The sequence below is a fragment of the Haemaphysalis longicornis genome, unplaced genomic scaffold (genome assembly GCF_048455015.1).
Source record: "Haemaphysalis longicornis isolate Haplotype H1 unplaced genomic scaffold, Haemaphysalis longicornis Haplotype H1 scaffold_6, whole genome shotgun sequence".
In the NCBI taxonomy this organism is placed as follows: Eukaryota; Metazoa; Arthropoda; class Arachnida; order Ixodida; family Ixodidae; genus Haemaphysalis; species Haemaphysalis longicornis.
The window spans coordinates 41,663,737-41,681,677 of record NW_027526407.1 but is presented as its reverse complement, the minus strand read 5'-3'; the positions used below and the strand labels follow the sequence as shown (position 1 = coordinate 41,681,677).

Genomic DNA, 17,941 nt, shown 5'->3' with positions numbered 1-17,941 from the left:
TTACCGTTCGCTTAAATGATGCAGACATTGGCGCCCTCATTAAAAAGAATGCAAATATTTACGCCCCAAATTGTAAAGCACAGAACACCGTGTCCTTCTAGTGCATTCAAGGACGTAAAAATGTTGCTGCCAGGTTGCTTGATTCAAGCTGACATATGGGCTGTAAGAAAATGTAGGACCAAAGGTACCTGGCCTATGAACGGGCCTGTGGCGTTGGGTGCTAGCCTTAAGCGCAGTCATTATGAATACCTGGAACTGGTAGTGCAAGTGTAAGTTATTTTATTTTGCTTCATAGGAAGTAGGCGCAGAATGTCAAAAACTTAAGGGAGTTCAGTTGAGTCGTGGACATGCATGTGCCAAATACAAGGTTTTGGCTACACATATTAGTGTCAGTAAAGGAGCAAGAGTATATTTAGGAGGCTAAACGCCCATTGCGGCAGGGGCGGGTGAGCGACCAGATGTTTAAATATAAACTACTGCGTATTACGAATATTTGTGGCTCCGATAGCAAAGCGCATGTGGCAGTTGATGAAATAGACGGTGACAACTTTCGCTCTGTGGCCACGATACATTTTACCACACCGTGGTATGCCAATCACGGCATCTGAGCAGCTTATCCCTTCACCAGGTGCATCAGACCAACCTGTGTCAAGTGATTCTGATATTATGTGGCCACGTTCCGAAGCCAAGTTTATTTTTCTGTCTTGTTTCTAACTCCGTGGTCAGTTCCCATCTGCGCTGCTGATAAGCGTATGAAGCTGGTTCTAAAGGCGTTCCTCCAGACTACTCTAAACACTGTAGCACGTAAGGGGGTAAAAAAGCAAGACAAGAATAAAGGCGTACTAAGAATGGGAGAGAAAACAAAGCAGAAAAAATACGTTTACCAAACACCTCTAATTAAGCAGACAACTGATCAAAAAGCATGCAAGATATGTGAAATCTTCACGAGAAAATGACAGCATGGTAGCCCCACTATACGAAGGAGTTTAACATGGTAGGAAACTGGCACGTTAGGCTATTCGTCCCTCCAGTTAAAAAAAAACAATTACGTTAGGCCACTTCGTTTTCTTTTCTTGTGTATTACTGGCGGCCTCGAGCACAGTTTTGCTAGCCTGAAGAACTGGACGTTATGTACTTGGCGCTCCTACAAAAATTATCCACGACGTACGGTATACAGTCTTGTTTTTCGTGATAAACCGAATTATCTGCTGCTGTTACTCGTTAACTAGTCATTGGGTTCCTGAAATCAGGAAAGTTTTCTTGACAACTTCTGAAGTTCTAAAGAGGTAACAGGCTCTGAATCTAGGTCTAAGCTTGGTTTTTAGGCATATTTTATTCTCGCAGTGGTAAAGGATACTTAAGGGTTGGTAAAAAGACCTGCATTTCTCTCTCATGAAGTGTAGCCGTAGTGCGCTCACTGCACGTAGGAAGTAATGGTGGTTCAACATTCCCTGCATTAATCATGTAAAAGGATATCACTAGAAATGCGACATTGAGCAAAAAAAAATATATTTCCCAAATCTCTCTACGTAACTTTATGCCAGAATTTTATTTTTAGTTTGACGGAAGCTTACATTTTGATTTATACTGGCTACCACGTTGCCAAAATATATCTATATATTTCAACTGCTTGTAACTATCAAACTATTGATTCGAGCACTTTACCTCGGAGATGTCGACTTCTCGATTCTCGTAGCTGCAGTAGATGTGGTCGCTCTTGTATTTGATGCTTCTATCCATCAAACATGTTTCGCAGAACATATGCTGGTTCGGGTCTTGCAACATGGACATAGAGAGCATGCCACAGTTTGTGCACATGCAATGGCGGCTGAGCTCATCGCAGAGTCGCAGCTCTGTTGGTCCTCCAGGGAGGTCTCTGTATTGCACCAGGGCACCCATGACGAATTTGGCCGCTTTGGCTTTGGTCACAGCTAAACCTGAGAAAAGAAATCAAAGCGAAGGATTTGAATTTTGATTAGTCAAGTGAAGTGTTTTTCGAAACATGCGTTGAGAAAAAAGCAGACTACATCTATCCACCCCTCGCTCCGCAGCGACACTTTCGAGAAATCTTATACGTGTGTATAGGCACGTAGGTTGCACATACATAAATAACCTATATTTACAGAAAAACCTCGTTATCAGAGTCACTTAACTGGAAAAGACATTTTAATGAAACCGTTTGGTTGGGTTTGCTATGTTCCACATATTAACCCCTTCATATACAAGAGAGATTGGTTACGAGAGATGGGTTAGTAGGTCCCTTGAGTGTGATGATGATGATTGATATTTATAGCGCTGGGCGGACTACGGGCAAATAGTGAAGTGGCCGTAAATATAGCGTATTTCACTACAAATTAAGTATGAAGTTAAGCAAAGGGCAATGAAGATGACTGGTGTAAAGCGCCAGGTTGTCAAGATGTAAAAATTTGACATCGGTGACAAACTCAAAAACCCATTTGGGGAGAACATGGGCTCGTCTTTAAAAAACGTATGATGGGTGTTGTGGAATATGTTGTCTGTATAATTGTGGGAAGTGTTTCAGTTGTGTTGTGTGAAGTGCCTTGAATTGAATGAGTATATGCGTTATGGATAAGCCCTCCCCACACCCGTTGCGCAGGGGTTCCGGTGATCCAGTGAGTGGGAGATTTACATATGTGTGCCCTATCCGTAACGTTGCTAACCCTTTCATGCCCAAAAAGTTTTTTGCTTAAGCATGTGAGAAGTTTTTTTATGATCCTAAAGGACTTCCGACATCACAAATACGAAGTCAGAAAAAAATTTGGTTCATTAGGGCGGACACTAGGATACACTGGTCACTGGGAAACCCTGGGCACTGGCTGCACCTACATCAATTGAACCAGAGGGCTACCTTGATCACCACGATTTATGGTTCAAGTGAATACAATAAGGTAAAGTTTGTATTGCAGTCATTTGTAATAACAACGAACTTGCACAATTTAGGTTAGCTGTCTCCAGCCCATTGAGCTACCCGGCCTCGATGCGAGCTGTGTGAGCTGATACGCGTAAAAATATTTGTTTTAGAACATGTAAGTACTACACTCTTTGTTAAAACTTTGCGGGCAACGGCGACCATGGCCGGAGCAGGCGCGCGGCCAAGCAGGGGCGCTGCGCTTGCAGCTGTCGGCTGGTTGCGCTGCTAGAGAGCGAGGGGAACTTTTGCTCTTGCTTTTGTAGTGTGTCCGGCGCGACAAGCGCTGCGCAAAGTGCCGGCGTTGAAGTGAAGTGCACCTGCTCTGATAAACCGTCAAGGCTGGACTTGTCGCGCCAGCCATACTATGAAAGGAAGCGCGAAAGTTCCCCCCGCTCTCTTTAGCCGCGTAACCAGCCGACAGCGACAAGCGCAGCGCCCCTGCTCGGGCCACGGTCGCCCTGGCCCACAAAATTTTGACAAAGACTGTACATGCTGCCCTCTAATTTTTGAAGGTCCGGGATCCTTAATCTGTCGATAGTGTTAAGTTGATTGATTTGATTGATTGTAGGGTTTAACGCGCCGACGCAACGCAGGCGATGAGGCGCGCCGTAGTGGAGGGCTCCGGGTTAATTTTGACCACCTGGGGATCTTTAACGTGCGTCGAAATCTCGTACACACGGGCGTTTTAGCTTTTCGCCTCCATCAGAAAAGCGGCCGCCGCGGCCGGGAATCGAACCCGCGACCTCGTGCTCAGCATCGCAACGCCTTAGCCACTGAGCCACCGCGGCGGGTAGATGGTGTTAAGTGCCGAAAAACCCACAAAGTGCGAGAGAAAAAATATTGAGTTGTTGCTCCTGAGGAACGTTGGGCATCAAAGGGTTAAGGCAACTTTTGTGTGTCGTGTGATTCAGTTGTGTATCGCCCCAAGTGTGGTTTTATGTCTCTCTGTTCACTCCACTGTGTTTGCCATGCCTTACGCAGGTGTTGTCTAATGTGCGCCTTGAGGTGATTGTGGGGTACAGTTGTTATGCCTACTGTGTTCCTGAGTGCAGCAGCAGCTGTCCTATCAGCGGCCACCCCGCTACCAGCGATCCCTGCGTGGCCTGAATCTCGGCACACAAACGCAGGTTTGAGGCGTACGCTTACATAGAAGACCTAAAAACGAGATTGACGACATAATCTTTGGAAAACTTTTGCGATATAATGCATGCACGACACTCACTGAATCTGTTAAAATGATGGAATCAAGAATATGATCATGGAAAACGTGATTTAAAACAAAAAATATGTCATACTTCCACCGTAAAAATGCTGGTAATTACATGCATGGTGTTACATGCATTTAAATTGGGCCCGTGTGCGGGACAACACACCGCGGTGGGAATTTTCGACGCATCGCTTGAAAATTCCGCAGCGTCGTATTTCTCATGAAGACACATGAAATCTTGCAAAATATGAGTTTTGGGTACTCCGTTTTTCTCAAATTGGGTAAAAGACAAATCAGATAATACAGAGCGACGATGCCATGAGGCTACAGAATCAATGACCGATGTTTTGAAGCTGTTTAGAAACGAGACAAAGTTCAAAAGCATCCGCTCTCACCCTGAGTGAGAAATGCACCGAAACGGCTGGAAGATTTAAAAGAAGACTTCGGATGTGGATGCATTGTTCATTACACATTCAAAAGGTAGAGGTACATTGATGAAACTTTAAAAGCATGCAGTAAATCAACGTACTTGCGCTGGTACCCTAAGCACAATTTTTCACACTCAATATACAGGCTTTGCACCAGGCTTGTGCGGAAAGCACCAGACGCAAGCCGAAGCCCCAAGTGCTGCACTGGATCGTGCATTTTTGATGCTGTTCCTCGTCCTGATTCATATACAGCCCTCCCATAGACCAACAGAGAGCCTGCCAGGCTGGTCAAAATCTGCAGTAGAAGTTTGTCAGCACCATAGGAGTGATGTGACAGGAGCTTGGTAATATTCACTGTTAAGATATTTTTGTTTACCTTGTTTGATGAGCGGCACAAAGGAGTGTTTGATCAAGAACTACGCCTCAGAACTTGTGTTCTTTTTTGAACGGAATTGACACCGTTTGGTGTCTGGCCCTGGCTACAACCTACTTCTTTTGGAGAAAACACAAGTACTTTTACTGAGTTCAGCTTAAAACCGTTTTTATCCGCCCACCCAGCTAGTTTGTTGACACCAAGCTTGATTTAGCGTTCGCGAATTGACAGATTGCGTGATTTAAAATATATCTGCACATCATCTACACACATTACACAGAAAATGGTTGGTTGCAACGCCTTGTGGAGTTAGTTAATCCGACCTATAAACAATGTTCAGTTTGAAACTCCCCCCTGGGAACGCCATTTTCCTGCATGTGAACCTTCGGGAGTGCTGACCCCATTTGGACAGGAAAAGTCCGTTCAGACATAGCTAGAAAGTGTGTTGAACATGCTACCCGATAGACCGAACAACTTCAGGTGGCTGGGAATGCCGTAACCGCATGCGGTGTTATCAGTATTCTCAAGGTAAAAAACACCGTTACGCAGAATGGTTTGTGAACGAAGGTATCCTTCATGTACGATTCCAAACCCACCAGTTGATCGTTGGTAGATCGCCCCGCCCTGAAGCCGGCCTGGCAGCCTACACGAATCTTTGTTTAATCATCCTCTGTGATCTTGTCACCTGTATAGAAGGCTTGTTACTTTCGAAGGCAGCCGGGTGCATATTTATTATTAAGTGCCGATGCAGACGACAACCGATGACACAAGGGAAGCTAAAGTCACCGCAACTACAAAGCAGTACTGGTGGAACGCACATTAGGTTGACATCAGTAGTTTTAGGAGTTGATGGTTGGAGATTTCCGAGGTGTTTTTGTAGTAGCAGCTACACTACGCTACCTCGGGTGCTCTTCGCGGGTGACCAGAGCGAGAGGTCAAACCAAACCCCCTTCCGCAAGTGCCCGGCCCGGAGCAGCGGCCCGATGGCGGGAAGAAATAGGCTTATTCTTGGATGAAACCAGCGCGAACTTAAATACAAAGGAAGTGGAACACAAGGACAGCCGCTGGTCTAAGAAATAAAGTTTAATATCAAGAAGGGTGAACGTAAAGACTTAATACAAAACAATAAAAAACACTGCGCATGAGCGAAACAAGTTTACAAAAGCCACGGTGATAAGGCAACTGATAGACACCGGATACAGTGAAAGCCCACGCAGGTATGCAATCTCTTTGGGATGAAGAGGCACGCTTGCTTGGCTGTCACACTACTGTACTCTTTCTGCTTTATGGAACGCTTCCACAATTTCGCTGGGTGCACGGTGCCTAAATAAAATGTCAGGGGCAGAAAAATTAGGTTTCCATTCATGGCGCTCAGTACAATGTGAGGAAAGATGGAATGATGCAGCTGTGTGAGTCAGTCATTTTGCCTTCTAATGACAAGTCATGCTCTCTCAAAAGCACGTTGATACAACTTGTGTTCCACTTACTTTGTCTTTAAGTTCGCACTGGTTTTATCCAAGAATATCTTTCCAACTAGCCCAGCTTGCAACCTTTCTGGCGAGAGATAGGCGAGCAGAGAACGGGGATGTGCGCGGGACGGGTGTCGTCACCTGGCGGAGCGCCCGGCACGGGGCAGCGGCCCGATGGCAGGGAGGTATAGGCGAGGAGGGAACGGAGACGCGCGCGGAACCCATGTCGCCACCTGGCGGAGGAAGGCGAGGAGGCTGCCGCCGCCGCGATAAGCGCGCGCCACAGAGGAGGGCCAGGAGGCCATGTGCGGCACAGAGACGTGTGCGATGAAGGAAGAACATCTAGCTTCGGTCGCTCGTAAAGCGGCGAGGCTTAAAAAACACCCTGAAACGAGAAAAGATGATGAATAAGCAGTGTATTCATTGGAAACGTGTCTGTATATCATTGCGAAACCACACGTCGACATTGGGCCTAGCTAGGGGAGTGAAGCTTTCGCTATCAACTAAAGGGTTAGCATTTTTCTCAGACCATAAATGGCACAGCCCTCTGCTTGAACGGATATTCAGGAAATCCCAAACTATGTCCTGTGCGTAGAAGATGACGGGCACGTGTCGGAAGATCGAAAACATACCCATATGAGACACAGCCACCAACCACATCGTTGTGTGACAAATGCTTCTCCTGGTCACCAAACACGAAAGCGAAACTGACGCCTGTTTATGTATTTCGTGTCTTCCTTCGTCTTCCTTTAGCTACATATTCCTCTATTTACGACAAACATGAACCAACTAGCTCTAAAAGTTTTCCTACCAACTCCGCCGCCTGCGCACTTATCTGCCGCGCACCTGGCGTAATCCCAGCACACATCCAGAAAGCTATCCACTATTTTAATTTAAAGATATCTTAGCCTACTACACGGACGAGCATCGTCGATACCTGACCCCCATCAAGGGGCTAGGCAAGATGAAGGAGCGAACTGTTCTTTGCCTCTATACGAATTAGCTACTGTGCCTGGCCATCATTAAACACTTCAATCCTTTTTTTACTTAGTCATCTGTCAGTACGTCGAGAGGTGGGTGACACCTACCACATTGTATTGGCATGTCGGAGAAATCCTTCCCTTCCCCCCTCATCGCAAGACCTGGTTCAGCCTGCTCGGACAGCGGTCATGAAAGATAGGGCCTCGAGTAGGGGCTCCACCTAGCATTGCGAAGGGGCAACTGTACCATTTGGAGTTAGCTTGGCTCTATCCAAGCTACCTCTTTGTAATATAACTGAAAATAAGCGTTCTTCACCCCCACCGTTCTCGGTTGGCCCTCGGCGGTGCTCTTTCTATAGAAGGGTAGGCCAACCTCCCCCTCGGCGGAGGTATAATTGCTAGTTTATTTTTTATTTTTCAGATCAACTCAAGACAAAGGAAAAGGTTGAAGAAATAGCTTTAAAGGCCAACCTCCGACCTCGGTTTCGTGCAGGAAAGATAATCCTCTTGTCAACTTCCTCTCCTAAACTGCCATGGGAGCCGTATTGTGGAAAGATGAAAGGTGGAGAGTAAATGGGAAAGAAGGAAGCACGAAAAAGTGGAAAGCATAAAATGTGCGTCGGCCTTTACCAAGTGCTGCTGTTGGGTAATTTTTTAGAAAAAAGGGAGAAACTCCAACACCGTTTTTTGTTAGTTACTGTGTAAAACAGTTAGTGTGAGTTACTAGGTTCTGAAACTTAAAGTAAATAGTTGGAAATTACTGAAAGAGTAACTTGTTACCGGTAACCCGCCTCTAGTAACTTGTTACCACGTAAGACTAAGGAAAGGTAGCGTGTTCGTCGCTGCCTCTGTTCATAATGTGCAGTCTACGCAACCACCCCTTCCTGTTCAGAGCAGATTAGAGAAGGAGGAGAGCGGATGCCCCCCCCCCCCTTTTTTTTTTGACTTAAAATATTGGCTCCAATCCACGCTGTGACGGTCGTTGGAAAGCAAAGCTTTAAACGACATCCACAACAATTGCACATGCGACGTTAGTTGAATTTACACACGTGGCTCTACAAAGAGTGAAATGACAAATTCTGCAAGCCGTTACGTGGAATTCGCGGGGGCGCGTCCCGAACGTAGCAGCGTCGGCCACGGCCGGGCTAGAGCGGCGGATGCCGCCGCTGTAGCCAGGCCGTCAGTCGGCAGAGAGAAAACCTAGAGGAAAGTCTTTCGAAGGGTGAAACCGCAGAACCTAGCCATTCTGATGTGCTAGCTCGGGGCTACACCATTGCGCGACACAAGTGCACACACCGAAGCAATACGGCATGTGAGCTATGTGATTGCCAGTTATACCGATTTAAACTAGTTAGTTTAGTAAGTCTGAGAATTGCGAGAAAGCTGAGGGATCTTTTATAAGTGCTATTTATCAGAACCAGTTGCTCCTTCGCCTTTTGTATTACCTTATAAAACACGACCGCATTGGTATTCAATTTAGAAAACGAAGTCCCATTCGTGGCAAGCAGTGCGGAAATGGTAGCGTTTCTTTAGCGGCAAGATGTCTGCATGTGGTCTCTACATTTGGTTTTCCCGCCCTGCAAAGCAATCCTTGACGTATCTTTGCCGTACGACCATTTAATTCCGTCTGGTATAGATTACCCAGGAGGTGCCGTAGAACAAGTTAATCAAGCCGTGCGAAAGAAGCGCGCAATAGACGCGAAGCTGCGCCAAGACAGGCCCAATAGAACCGTCGCTAAAGTAGACGACAAAACCGCCCCGCCGACGCGTCCGCCGGTGTGAACAGGCACCTGCGTGCGAGGAGCGCTGGGTAATAGCGCTCATTCGCCGCGCCATCTACACTGTGCTCCGTGAGTGATATGCACCCTCCCCCTCCCTAGCCGCGTTGAGAGCTTCTTGCCGCGCACGCCGCGAAGGAGCCGTTGGTTGGTAGAGGTAGAAAGCTTTGCTTTAAAATGGGTCTCAGTCAAGGTAGCTGAGTGATTCCACCTTTGCCCACTGAAGTGAAAAACTGTCCTTGCGTTTTCGGGATCTCCTACGAAAGCCAGAAAGCAACAGAATTTCCGTAATACAAAGTGTGTAAAAGCGGTAGGTATTGCCTTCGTAGATACACTGGCGCACAGAAACGCTGGCGGTGTGCACCATAGTCAACTCGGCATCGAACCCGCCTACCTCGATCGCTGCTAACACAAGGTACCACTCCGCAGCGGGCCGAGAAGTGCGATATTCCACCTGGCACATCGCGACGCGCAAGCTAGGTGAAGTACTCGAGACCGACCGGTGCTATGTTTCTTATTTATTTATTTATTTATTTATTTGTTTATTTTTTGTTTATTTTTTATTTATTTATTTATTTATTTATCTGATACCCACAGCGACAGGGGCATTACAGTAGGGGGGGGGGGGGAAAGAACACAACAAAATAACACAGGGTTGCAGTCAGCCGCACACCGGCCTTACATCATTGCAAGCGCATAAAACATCTGTACAATGCAGACATGCACCACAAATAAGCACCTATAAAATCGTTAGGTTCATAGAACGCCAATAGAAAAACACTCAAAGCAACCAAACGCGTTACACCAACTTCGAAAAGAACGAATCATTAGGTATAACCGATACAATGTCACAGGGCAAGTTGTTCCAGTGCATCATAAGGCTGGGTGTTTTGATGCACAATATTTCGTCCAGATAAAATGTACCCAGTCCGTTGTTTTTCCTGTTGCGGACTTCAGCAAGAGTTCAAACATCTTTGAGCTCCCTTATAAAGAACACAGGTCCCAAACGAGCTGTTCGAAGTGCAAACGAAGATGGCGCTGTCATTTATTTTTCCCACCAATGGCGCATTGTCTGCAGAATTGGAAAAAAGACAGTGATAAACATCGTTTTTTATCTCTTGCTGGTAGATTGCACCTTTCATTTAGGTTGCTACTTTCTGATTGGTTGATTGCGGGGTTTAACGCGCCGACGCTACCGAGGCGATGAGGCGCGCCGTAGTAAAAGGCTCCGGGTTAATTTTGACCACCTCGGGACCTTTAACACTCGTCGAAATCTCGACCACGTTAATATTTTTTTGCCTCTGCCACTGCCTCAATAAAAAATAAATGCAACAAATAAAGCGCAGTCACCGTTTTCTGCACCTGCTTCTTGTGTTCTCTAGATCTCCAACACGACATTCCGCGTAAATGCACGCTTCCGCTATTCCATCGCATGCAAAATTTAGAAATACGTCAGCTACGGGTTCGCTGATCCCTGTAGTCTCCTAATACGGTGCCCCAAAATTTGCAATAGGGTAGAAATGATGCCCACAACATTGGGCTTGACAATGGTAACGTGTGAGCGAAGGGATTGGAATTAATTTTCAGCCGCACTTCCTGGAAAAAATCGATGTATAAGCTGAAGAGTAGTGCACGCAATAACTCGAAGTTACTGTGACAGGTATGTGTGAAGCAAGCAGCTAGCGCTCAGTTCTTTACTTCTCTTGGATGTTCAAAAGCATGCTCCGTCGTATATGCTGCATGCAAGTGACTTGACTTTATGGTGCCGGCAATGCACGGCGGCTCCTGGCCTGGAGGGATGCGGTAACCTTCATTTAGCCACACATAGTGATATTTTTTCGTACTCATATCGGAATAAATTATGGCCTGATTATTATTTCGCCACATTTGAATCAACGATTTAACTCTAACGGCTCTGCCTAGTCTGTTAATTCTAACCCCCAATTCAGGTCCAGTGATCAGAAGCAACATAAGAAAATTAGTTTTATTTCGCTAGTGGCTCTGCCGCTTCTGACTGCGCCCGTTGCCTGGCTTCCGCGCCTTCTTTCGAAGGGAGAACCGCTCCCTACGAGGCCGGCCGGGAACAAAAGTGGAGATTACCCGCCTTCGCGCGGTGCGAGAGTTTCCGTCTGCATTTATAGCTTTGGCGCACAGCTGTTCACCGCACCATCGTTCTGCCAATACGCGGCATGATTATCGCGTGCACCATTATCCGGTTTCCGCGTTCGGCCTCGCACGTCACTGCCGACGGGCCAACGCCACAGCACCCATCGTGCAAGACGCGTCATCGAACGATATCTAGTCACTCATGAACACAGCCAGCAATGCGTTTTCGGCGATTGTTGTTCGTTTTCCCACATAGACTGCTTAAATAAAGAACTCAAAACGTACTGCATTTACAGGGATTTATTGAGAACGATATAACTGCACAGAATATGGCAGCAGAAATGACAGAAAATAAATTAAGTTCGCACAAAGCAAAATAAAGTCCGCATGAGTGCGCCCGGTCGGCTTGAGTTGCTTAACGGCAGACATACACGTGACACGTTTTCCACGCACACATTTAACGGCCGAGACCAACAAGAATGTGGAAGCTCGAAAGAACCTGAATTGCCTGTTTATACCAATCCACGTTCTCGGCCTTACGAGTAGGAGATCCCACGTGATACCTTTGCAGCGTTTTGGCAGAACGGTGATGCAGCGAACCGCTTCGTGCCGAAGCTATACAGTCAAAGCAGATTATAACGAACCCGGATAGACCGAATTACGCTATATATCGAACAAAAGGCAATCTGTTACGAAAATGCATGCGAAGCATATTTCTTATAACGAAGTTCACGTCGGATATATCGAACTCGGCGCGCCTACAATTGCCACCGAAATGCATTTTCTCGGAGGGGCGATTGGGGTGCTGCTTGGTCATGACTGAGATGTTGAGCCTCGCATAGATCGACATGACACCCGACACATTCAGTAACTGTTTCCGTCTCATGGGATTCACGACGGAGCCCATCCAGCCATCGAGTCCGGACCAAGACGGCATCATCGGCGAACTGCGCGATGAGCTCGCCAACGTTCCAAATGCTGGACCGAAAGGAGTGTCCTTAAGGGTTTTCCTGAGTATTGACGACGAAGTTGCCGTCATTGTGAGCCCCTCGAGCGCACACACCATCGCCGATGTCATGGCAGATGGTGATCCTGAAAGCACTGAAGAGACTGAGGATGTCACAACGTAAAGCCGCCCGACGCTTTATGAAGCGCTTTTGCCAGCCGATGTTCTTAGCCAACATTGCTTCGATATTGCAGGACCCGGACTTGAACTGGTGCAAACGATGTCTCGTGTAGAGAATGCGGTGCTAGGTGGTGCCGCCAAAACGAAAGTGAAAACAAAAATCCCCAAGGTGGAAAGAAGCTTTATCGCATGCAATAAATGGATTTTTTTGCGCAAGGTAATGGCATACCTTATGTGTTCGTTTCGTTAAGTGGGAGTGGCAGGGGGGGGGGGGGGGTCCGCTTATTGCAAACTCGCAACAAAAAACTCCTTATAGACGGGTTCGGCTATAACAAATTATTGGATATATCGAACTGATGGCGGCGCATATTACAGTTCGCTGTAACCGGGTTGCAGATGGGAAAATCGCGCAGCGCGATAAAGCGGTTATCCCCGCTTTTGTTTCCCGGCCGGGCAGCGCAGGCAGCGCTTCTCCCGGCGAAAGAAGGTGCGAAAGCCAAGGAGACGGGCGCAGCCAGAAGGCACAGAGCAATGGCGCTTATACTGGTCGTACCGGTCTCAAACCAGGCGCTATCACTAGAAGTCTCCGGCACAGACTGGAGCACGCCGTTCGAGCGTTATAGAGAACCGACGGTACTGTGTTGATGCCCCTGGTTTGAATCTGATTGATTGATGGTTTGGGTTTAATTGCGCAAGGCCAACAAGGGCAAAGAGTGCCAAAGACAAAGTTATTTGATGATGCCACAGATGCACAATTAAATGCTAAATTATCTCAGTAAAAACAAGTGTGAAGCTGCTTAAAATCCACGAAGACGGCTGGTGTATAGGGCCAGGATGATTATGCATGATATGAAAGAAGCCGTAAAAAATTGACATCTGACAAAAAATTACAAACACGCTTAATAGAAAACATTGGGTTGTCGGCGAAGAAGTGTGATGGTTGTAGGGGGATGTGTTGTCCGTACAGTACAGGAAAATGTTTGCGTCGTGTGGTATGGAGTGCCTTGCTTTGAATGGGTATGCCAACTACGGGTAGGGCCTATCCACACCTGCTACACAGAGGTCTTGAAGAGCCTTGAAGACGCATGTCTGCCATATTCGTAGCCTAACAGGGCCGCCTTCTGTGTATCTGTATGGTGTGTCAGTGGTGTATGGTCGCAAGTGAGGTTTTATTGCATGCAACTTGTTATCTGTCTGTTCACTCCAGTGCGCTTGTCATGTGTTGCGAAGTTGGTGTCTGATGTGTGGCTTCATGCCAATGTACGGTACTGTTGTTATGTCTACTGTATTGAAGAGTGTAGCAGCAGTGGCCATTTGATCTGCAGTCTCGTTCTGATTGATTGATTGTAGGGTTTAACGCGCCGATGCAACGCAAGCGATGAGGCGCGCCGTAGTGGAGGGCTCCGGAATAATTTTGACCACCTGAGGATCTTTAACGTACGGGGAAATCTCGTACACACGGGCGTTTTTGATTTTCACCTCCATCAGAAGAGCGGCCGCCGCGGCTGGGACTCGAACCCGCGTCCTCGTGCTCAGCAGCGCAAGCGGTCTCGTTCTCGGCCATGCTAGAAGTTTGAATCTGCTGAACACACTTGAGATTTTCGAGGCTATCTCCAAAGCCAAAAAATTCCCCCGCATTTCCCCGAGGGGGAGAATGTGAAAGTGCGAATGCACGGTTGTCGGCCCGCTTGCGGCGCTTGCGCTCGGGCCCCGCAGCCCACCGCCTCGCCGCCTTCTCTTCCATCTCTTCCATCGGGTTTGTAGTATCACGTGTACACCACGCAGTTATCAAGCCGCTATAACGCCGCTGAGTCGCCAACGCACGCCGCTGACGACGTAGTTTGAATGCATTAAAGATATAAGGCGCGTTACTGACACCGATATTTGCGTCGCGTCCGTGGCTTATTCGGTAGAGCGTCGGGCTGCAGCCCGCAAAGTCCTCGGATGGAAACCTGGCGCCGGATGCTGTTTCTTTTTTAAATATAGAGGAGCACTGCGGACGCCGCCGCCGCCGCCGGCGGTGGATGGTTTGGGGTCGCTTATAAAGTGCATTCGCACTTAAAAAAGTGACCTGGGGGAGCCGTTGCATTCCATTAAAAATGGCTAAAGGTTGTGCGCAACAAGCTGGCGGATAGTACGGCCACAATCGCCCCATGCGGCAAAATCGCAAGCGGAGCACCGCTATCTACGATTGTGCCGATAACGAGACTGCTGGACACGTTATGATGAGGGCAGCAAGAAAGCAGCCTCTATGAGGGCGTGCATTCTGAGCGCAAAGATTACGTTCCTGATCTAAGCCAAGAAATGATGAGCGGCGGTTTCGTTCGTTGTGAAAACCCGTACTTTCTTCATTCCGTTGGTTTTTTTTTTTTTTTAAGGAAGTTGCTTTCTGCCTGCCGTATGGTCCCCCTGAAAACATGGATTGTGCACAGCACTCGGTAACGTCGTTCTCGCGAACACCATTCAGCGCGATGTGTTGCGATTTGAAGGCGCTGGTAATGGGTGAGGAGGGGGATTAAAACAAATGCGAACAACCAAGCACACAGCCTCCGACGCATGCCGCACCGCCTGGCTGCAGTGTCAGTAAACTGCGCGCATGCGCAGTTCTTTCAGAGCATTTGAGAGCGTGGCTTACTGTGAGGGGAAATGTTTGCTCATGTATTTTGAGACGTCTTTTTACGCTCTGCAGCTACTGAGCATCCTGTTATCTACTAAATCCGGGAGCCAAGCACGCAGCAGGCTGATTGCAGCTAGCATGATGCCCTTCAACGATCATCCTGTTCAGTGGCGACGCGGCGTGAAAAGGCGCCTGAAAAGAAACGACCGGCGTCGCTTCTCGATCAAGCATTTTCCACAAATGTAGGCCACACTCTCAAACGCTCTTGAATAACTGCGCATGCGCGCAGTTTGCCGACTTTGCAGCCAGATGATGTAGCCTGCATCGAAGGCTGTGCACTCCGTTGTTCGCATTTCTTTTGATCACCCTGTACCTTAAACCGTTATATGCTTTAATGAACAAAGATGGAACATATCTGTTCCGAACATGGCCATTTTGCGTTCAAAACACACTCAACGAAGTGCCGTAAACCTATACACGCAAGTTCACACAAGGAACAGGTTTTTTTGGCGAACACCTGTAAAAACGCCCACCATTTCTCTGCCAGCACAGGAGTTTTCAGCATGGGTTAAAGCACACATATGCTGTGGCCTTTAGAATTTGAGCCACCGAAGAAAGAAGATGCCTACCAGATAGGCAATTGCTGTGGTGAGCATTGGAGTATATTTTGAATAGGCAGTAAATCGCTTTGTTTTAGTTTTGTTCCCAAAAACAGTAGGCCATCCAGAGCTGAACAAAAAACAGATGAATACATGGGGGCTCTGCAACGGAATTAGAAAATTTGCGCCGGCCTATGGCGGAGCTTTTTCTTCTAGCAACAAAGGTAGCTTGAAGTCTCAGGTAGGCCTCTTGTTTTATTTCAGTATGCGCACCAGTAAACACGGACTAAGTACATAAGTTAATACCCGATTTCACAAAAGCGAACCGTCCGTAAGGTTTTTAGTTGTATTTGCTATAAACAGCTGGCAAGACCATTTAGGTTCATTAGCGCAGTTAAACTGGGTACCGTAATAATACACCTTCACACACACACACACACACACACCCACCGACAGAGGCTGAAGTACAAATCATATACACATCGATCTAATTATTGGCACAGTGAATTGGCTTTCAGTGCACTGCAACGCTCCGGTTGCAGAGAGGCGAGCAATGCAACAGGTTTTATCATCCGACCAAGATTAGTCCTCACTCATAGTTTTGAAGCTGGGGCGCTTGTGTGGGGCGTGTTCTGTAACACCTCAAAGTCCTGCCAAACTGTAGGTAGGAACAGAAGAGTGAAAGTCACCGAGGAAGCGAAGCCTCTTACGTAAAGTTTCATTTGTGTTAAGATGTCAAAATGGGGGATATTAAAAAAGACACTGCCCTTCGGTGCCCGTGGGAGTAGCAGACGGCTGGCGAAAGTGCTTCAACGCGGGGCCCAGTGCTCTCACAGAGCGAACCTCAGCTACTTCGTTCTCCACCACCTCGAGGAAAAAGGTGAAGACATAAAAAAACCTCGCAGGTTAAAGATTGCAGTTTAACATCTCATCGTTATCGTATTTATTACGTTAGTTACTTACCTTTACTCTGTTTATGTCCCGGTATTCTTCAAAAGGCTCTCCGCCGGAACAGCTGGCGACTACGTCGGCACCCGAGGCGTTACGTGATCTTCGATGAATCCCAGTCGGCCATGTTCGTTCAGCAGTAGGCGGCACAAGCTCGGCGAACGCGAGCTACTCGATCGGCACTGCCCGAGCAACGAGCAGCGGCTCCGACTGATTGTTGCCTTGGGAACACGCCTGCTTGATAAGGGCGTTTTGTCGCAGCGGAACTTTGAGCGGCGGCTTCGTCATACGAGCGAGGAAGCGGCCGCTCGCTGTCGTCGCAAAGGGAAACAGATAACACGCCTGGCGAAATAGAAAACAAGAAGTTAAGTTCAGCAAGGCGAGAACGTAGTGCCTCGGAAATGAGTTGGAAATGTTTAATATTGATTGACGATGAGGTTTAACGCGCCGACGCTACACGGGCGATGAGGCATGCCGTAGTGGATGGCTCCGGATTAATTTTGACCAGCTGGGGATATTTAAGGGGTGGCGGAATCTGTAACACACGACGTTTTCGCTTTTCGCCTCCCTTACAAAACCGGCCGCCATGGTCAGCAATTGAACCAGCGTCATTTGGCTCAGCAGCACAAGAAAATGTATGAAGGAATTCGAGTATGGATAGCATAGAGGCTAGTTGCTTAACATTTGATTCTGGACTACTGAACGCAGTAGGTTGGGGTTCTTGCTCTCACCACTTTTAAAGCTAAGATTTGTCTGGCTAAGCGAGATGAACATCCGGTAATCCTGTGTGCACAGAAAACACCTCTAACGCAACTCGATGCGCATGTGGGGAAAAAAAAACGAGGTAGGAGAGGAGTCAGAAGTAACGGAAGAGACACTGGCAGGATTTGTAGAAGACAGACACGCTTTCGTGCTTACTAACATGTCAGTAAAGCGGCGCATCGGAGGGGAGTGAAAAAAAAAACCCCGAAAACACGTTGCAGCCCCACTGGTCAACCATCTCTACGGAGTGCAAGGGTGCAGTTCTTTACAAATGCAAGTTTAAAGACGTGTTAATTAAATTCGCAGATGGTGAAGTTGCGACCACTTTTGGTGGAAAAAGACGTTCAATGCACTGTAACTGCTATAACCCTCTCAAAGACCTCGCCCCAGGAATCCGAAATGTCGATCGGCTCCGGCGCCTATTTAGAGATTTTCCAACTTTCACAGTGTTGTACCTGAAACCAATATATTGATAATAATCACAAGCGTCGTGAAATGAAAAAAAAAAAAAACGCGTGATTAGGTAGCAGAAAATTACATTACAAGCAGTAACTTTTGCCCTGGATGAAGTGAAAATTCTTGTTTTGGCGCGCGCATTACACAGTTTGAAATGTAA

General features: G+C 47.4%; 1 protein-coding gene across 8 annotated transcripts in view; it reads right to left on the bottom strand.

The window, feature by feature from the left end:
- LOC144142516 (uncharacterized) overlaps positions 1 to 16,884 on the bottom strand; it is a 119,136-nt gene extending 102,252 nt beyond the window's left edge. For 2 of the 8 annotated variants that reach the window (XM_077674084.1, XM_077674085.1), the window contains exons 1-2: positions 16,579 to 16,880; positions 1,666 to 1,937 (exon numbers count right to left, since the gene is read on the bottom strand). In XM_077674084.1, coding sequence (XP_077530210.1) covers positions 1,666 to 1,899 — 234 coding nt within the window. In that variant the 5' untranslated portion in view covers positions 1,900 to 1,937; positions 16,579 to 16,880. Of the gene's footprint in view, positions 1 to 1,665; positions 1,938 to 16,578 lie in introns of all 8 variants that reach the window. The other 6 variants (XM_077674086.1, XM_077674088.1, XM_077674089.1 and 3 more) reach the window with 6 other exon arrangements.
- Between the last annotated feature and the right edge of the window lie 1,057 nt (positions 16,885 to 17,941).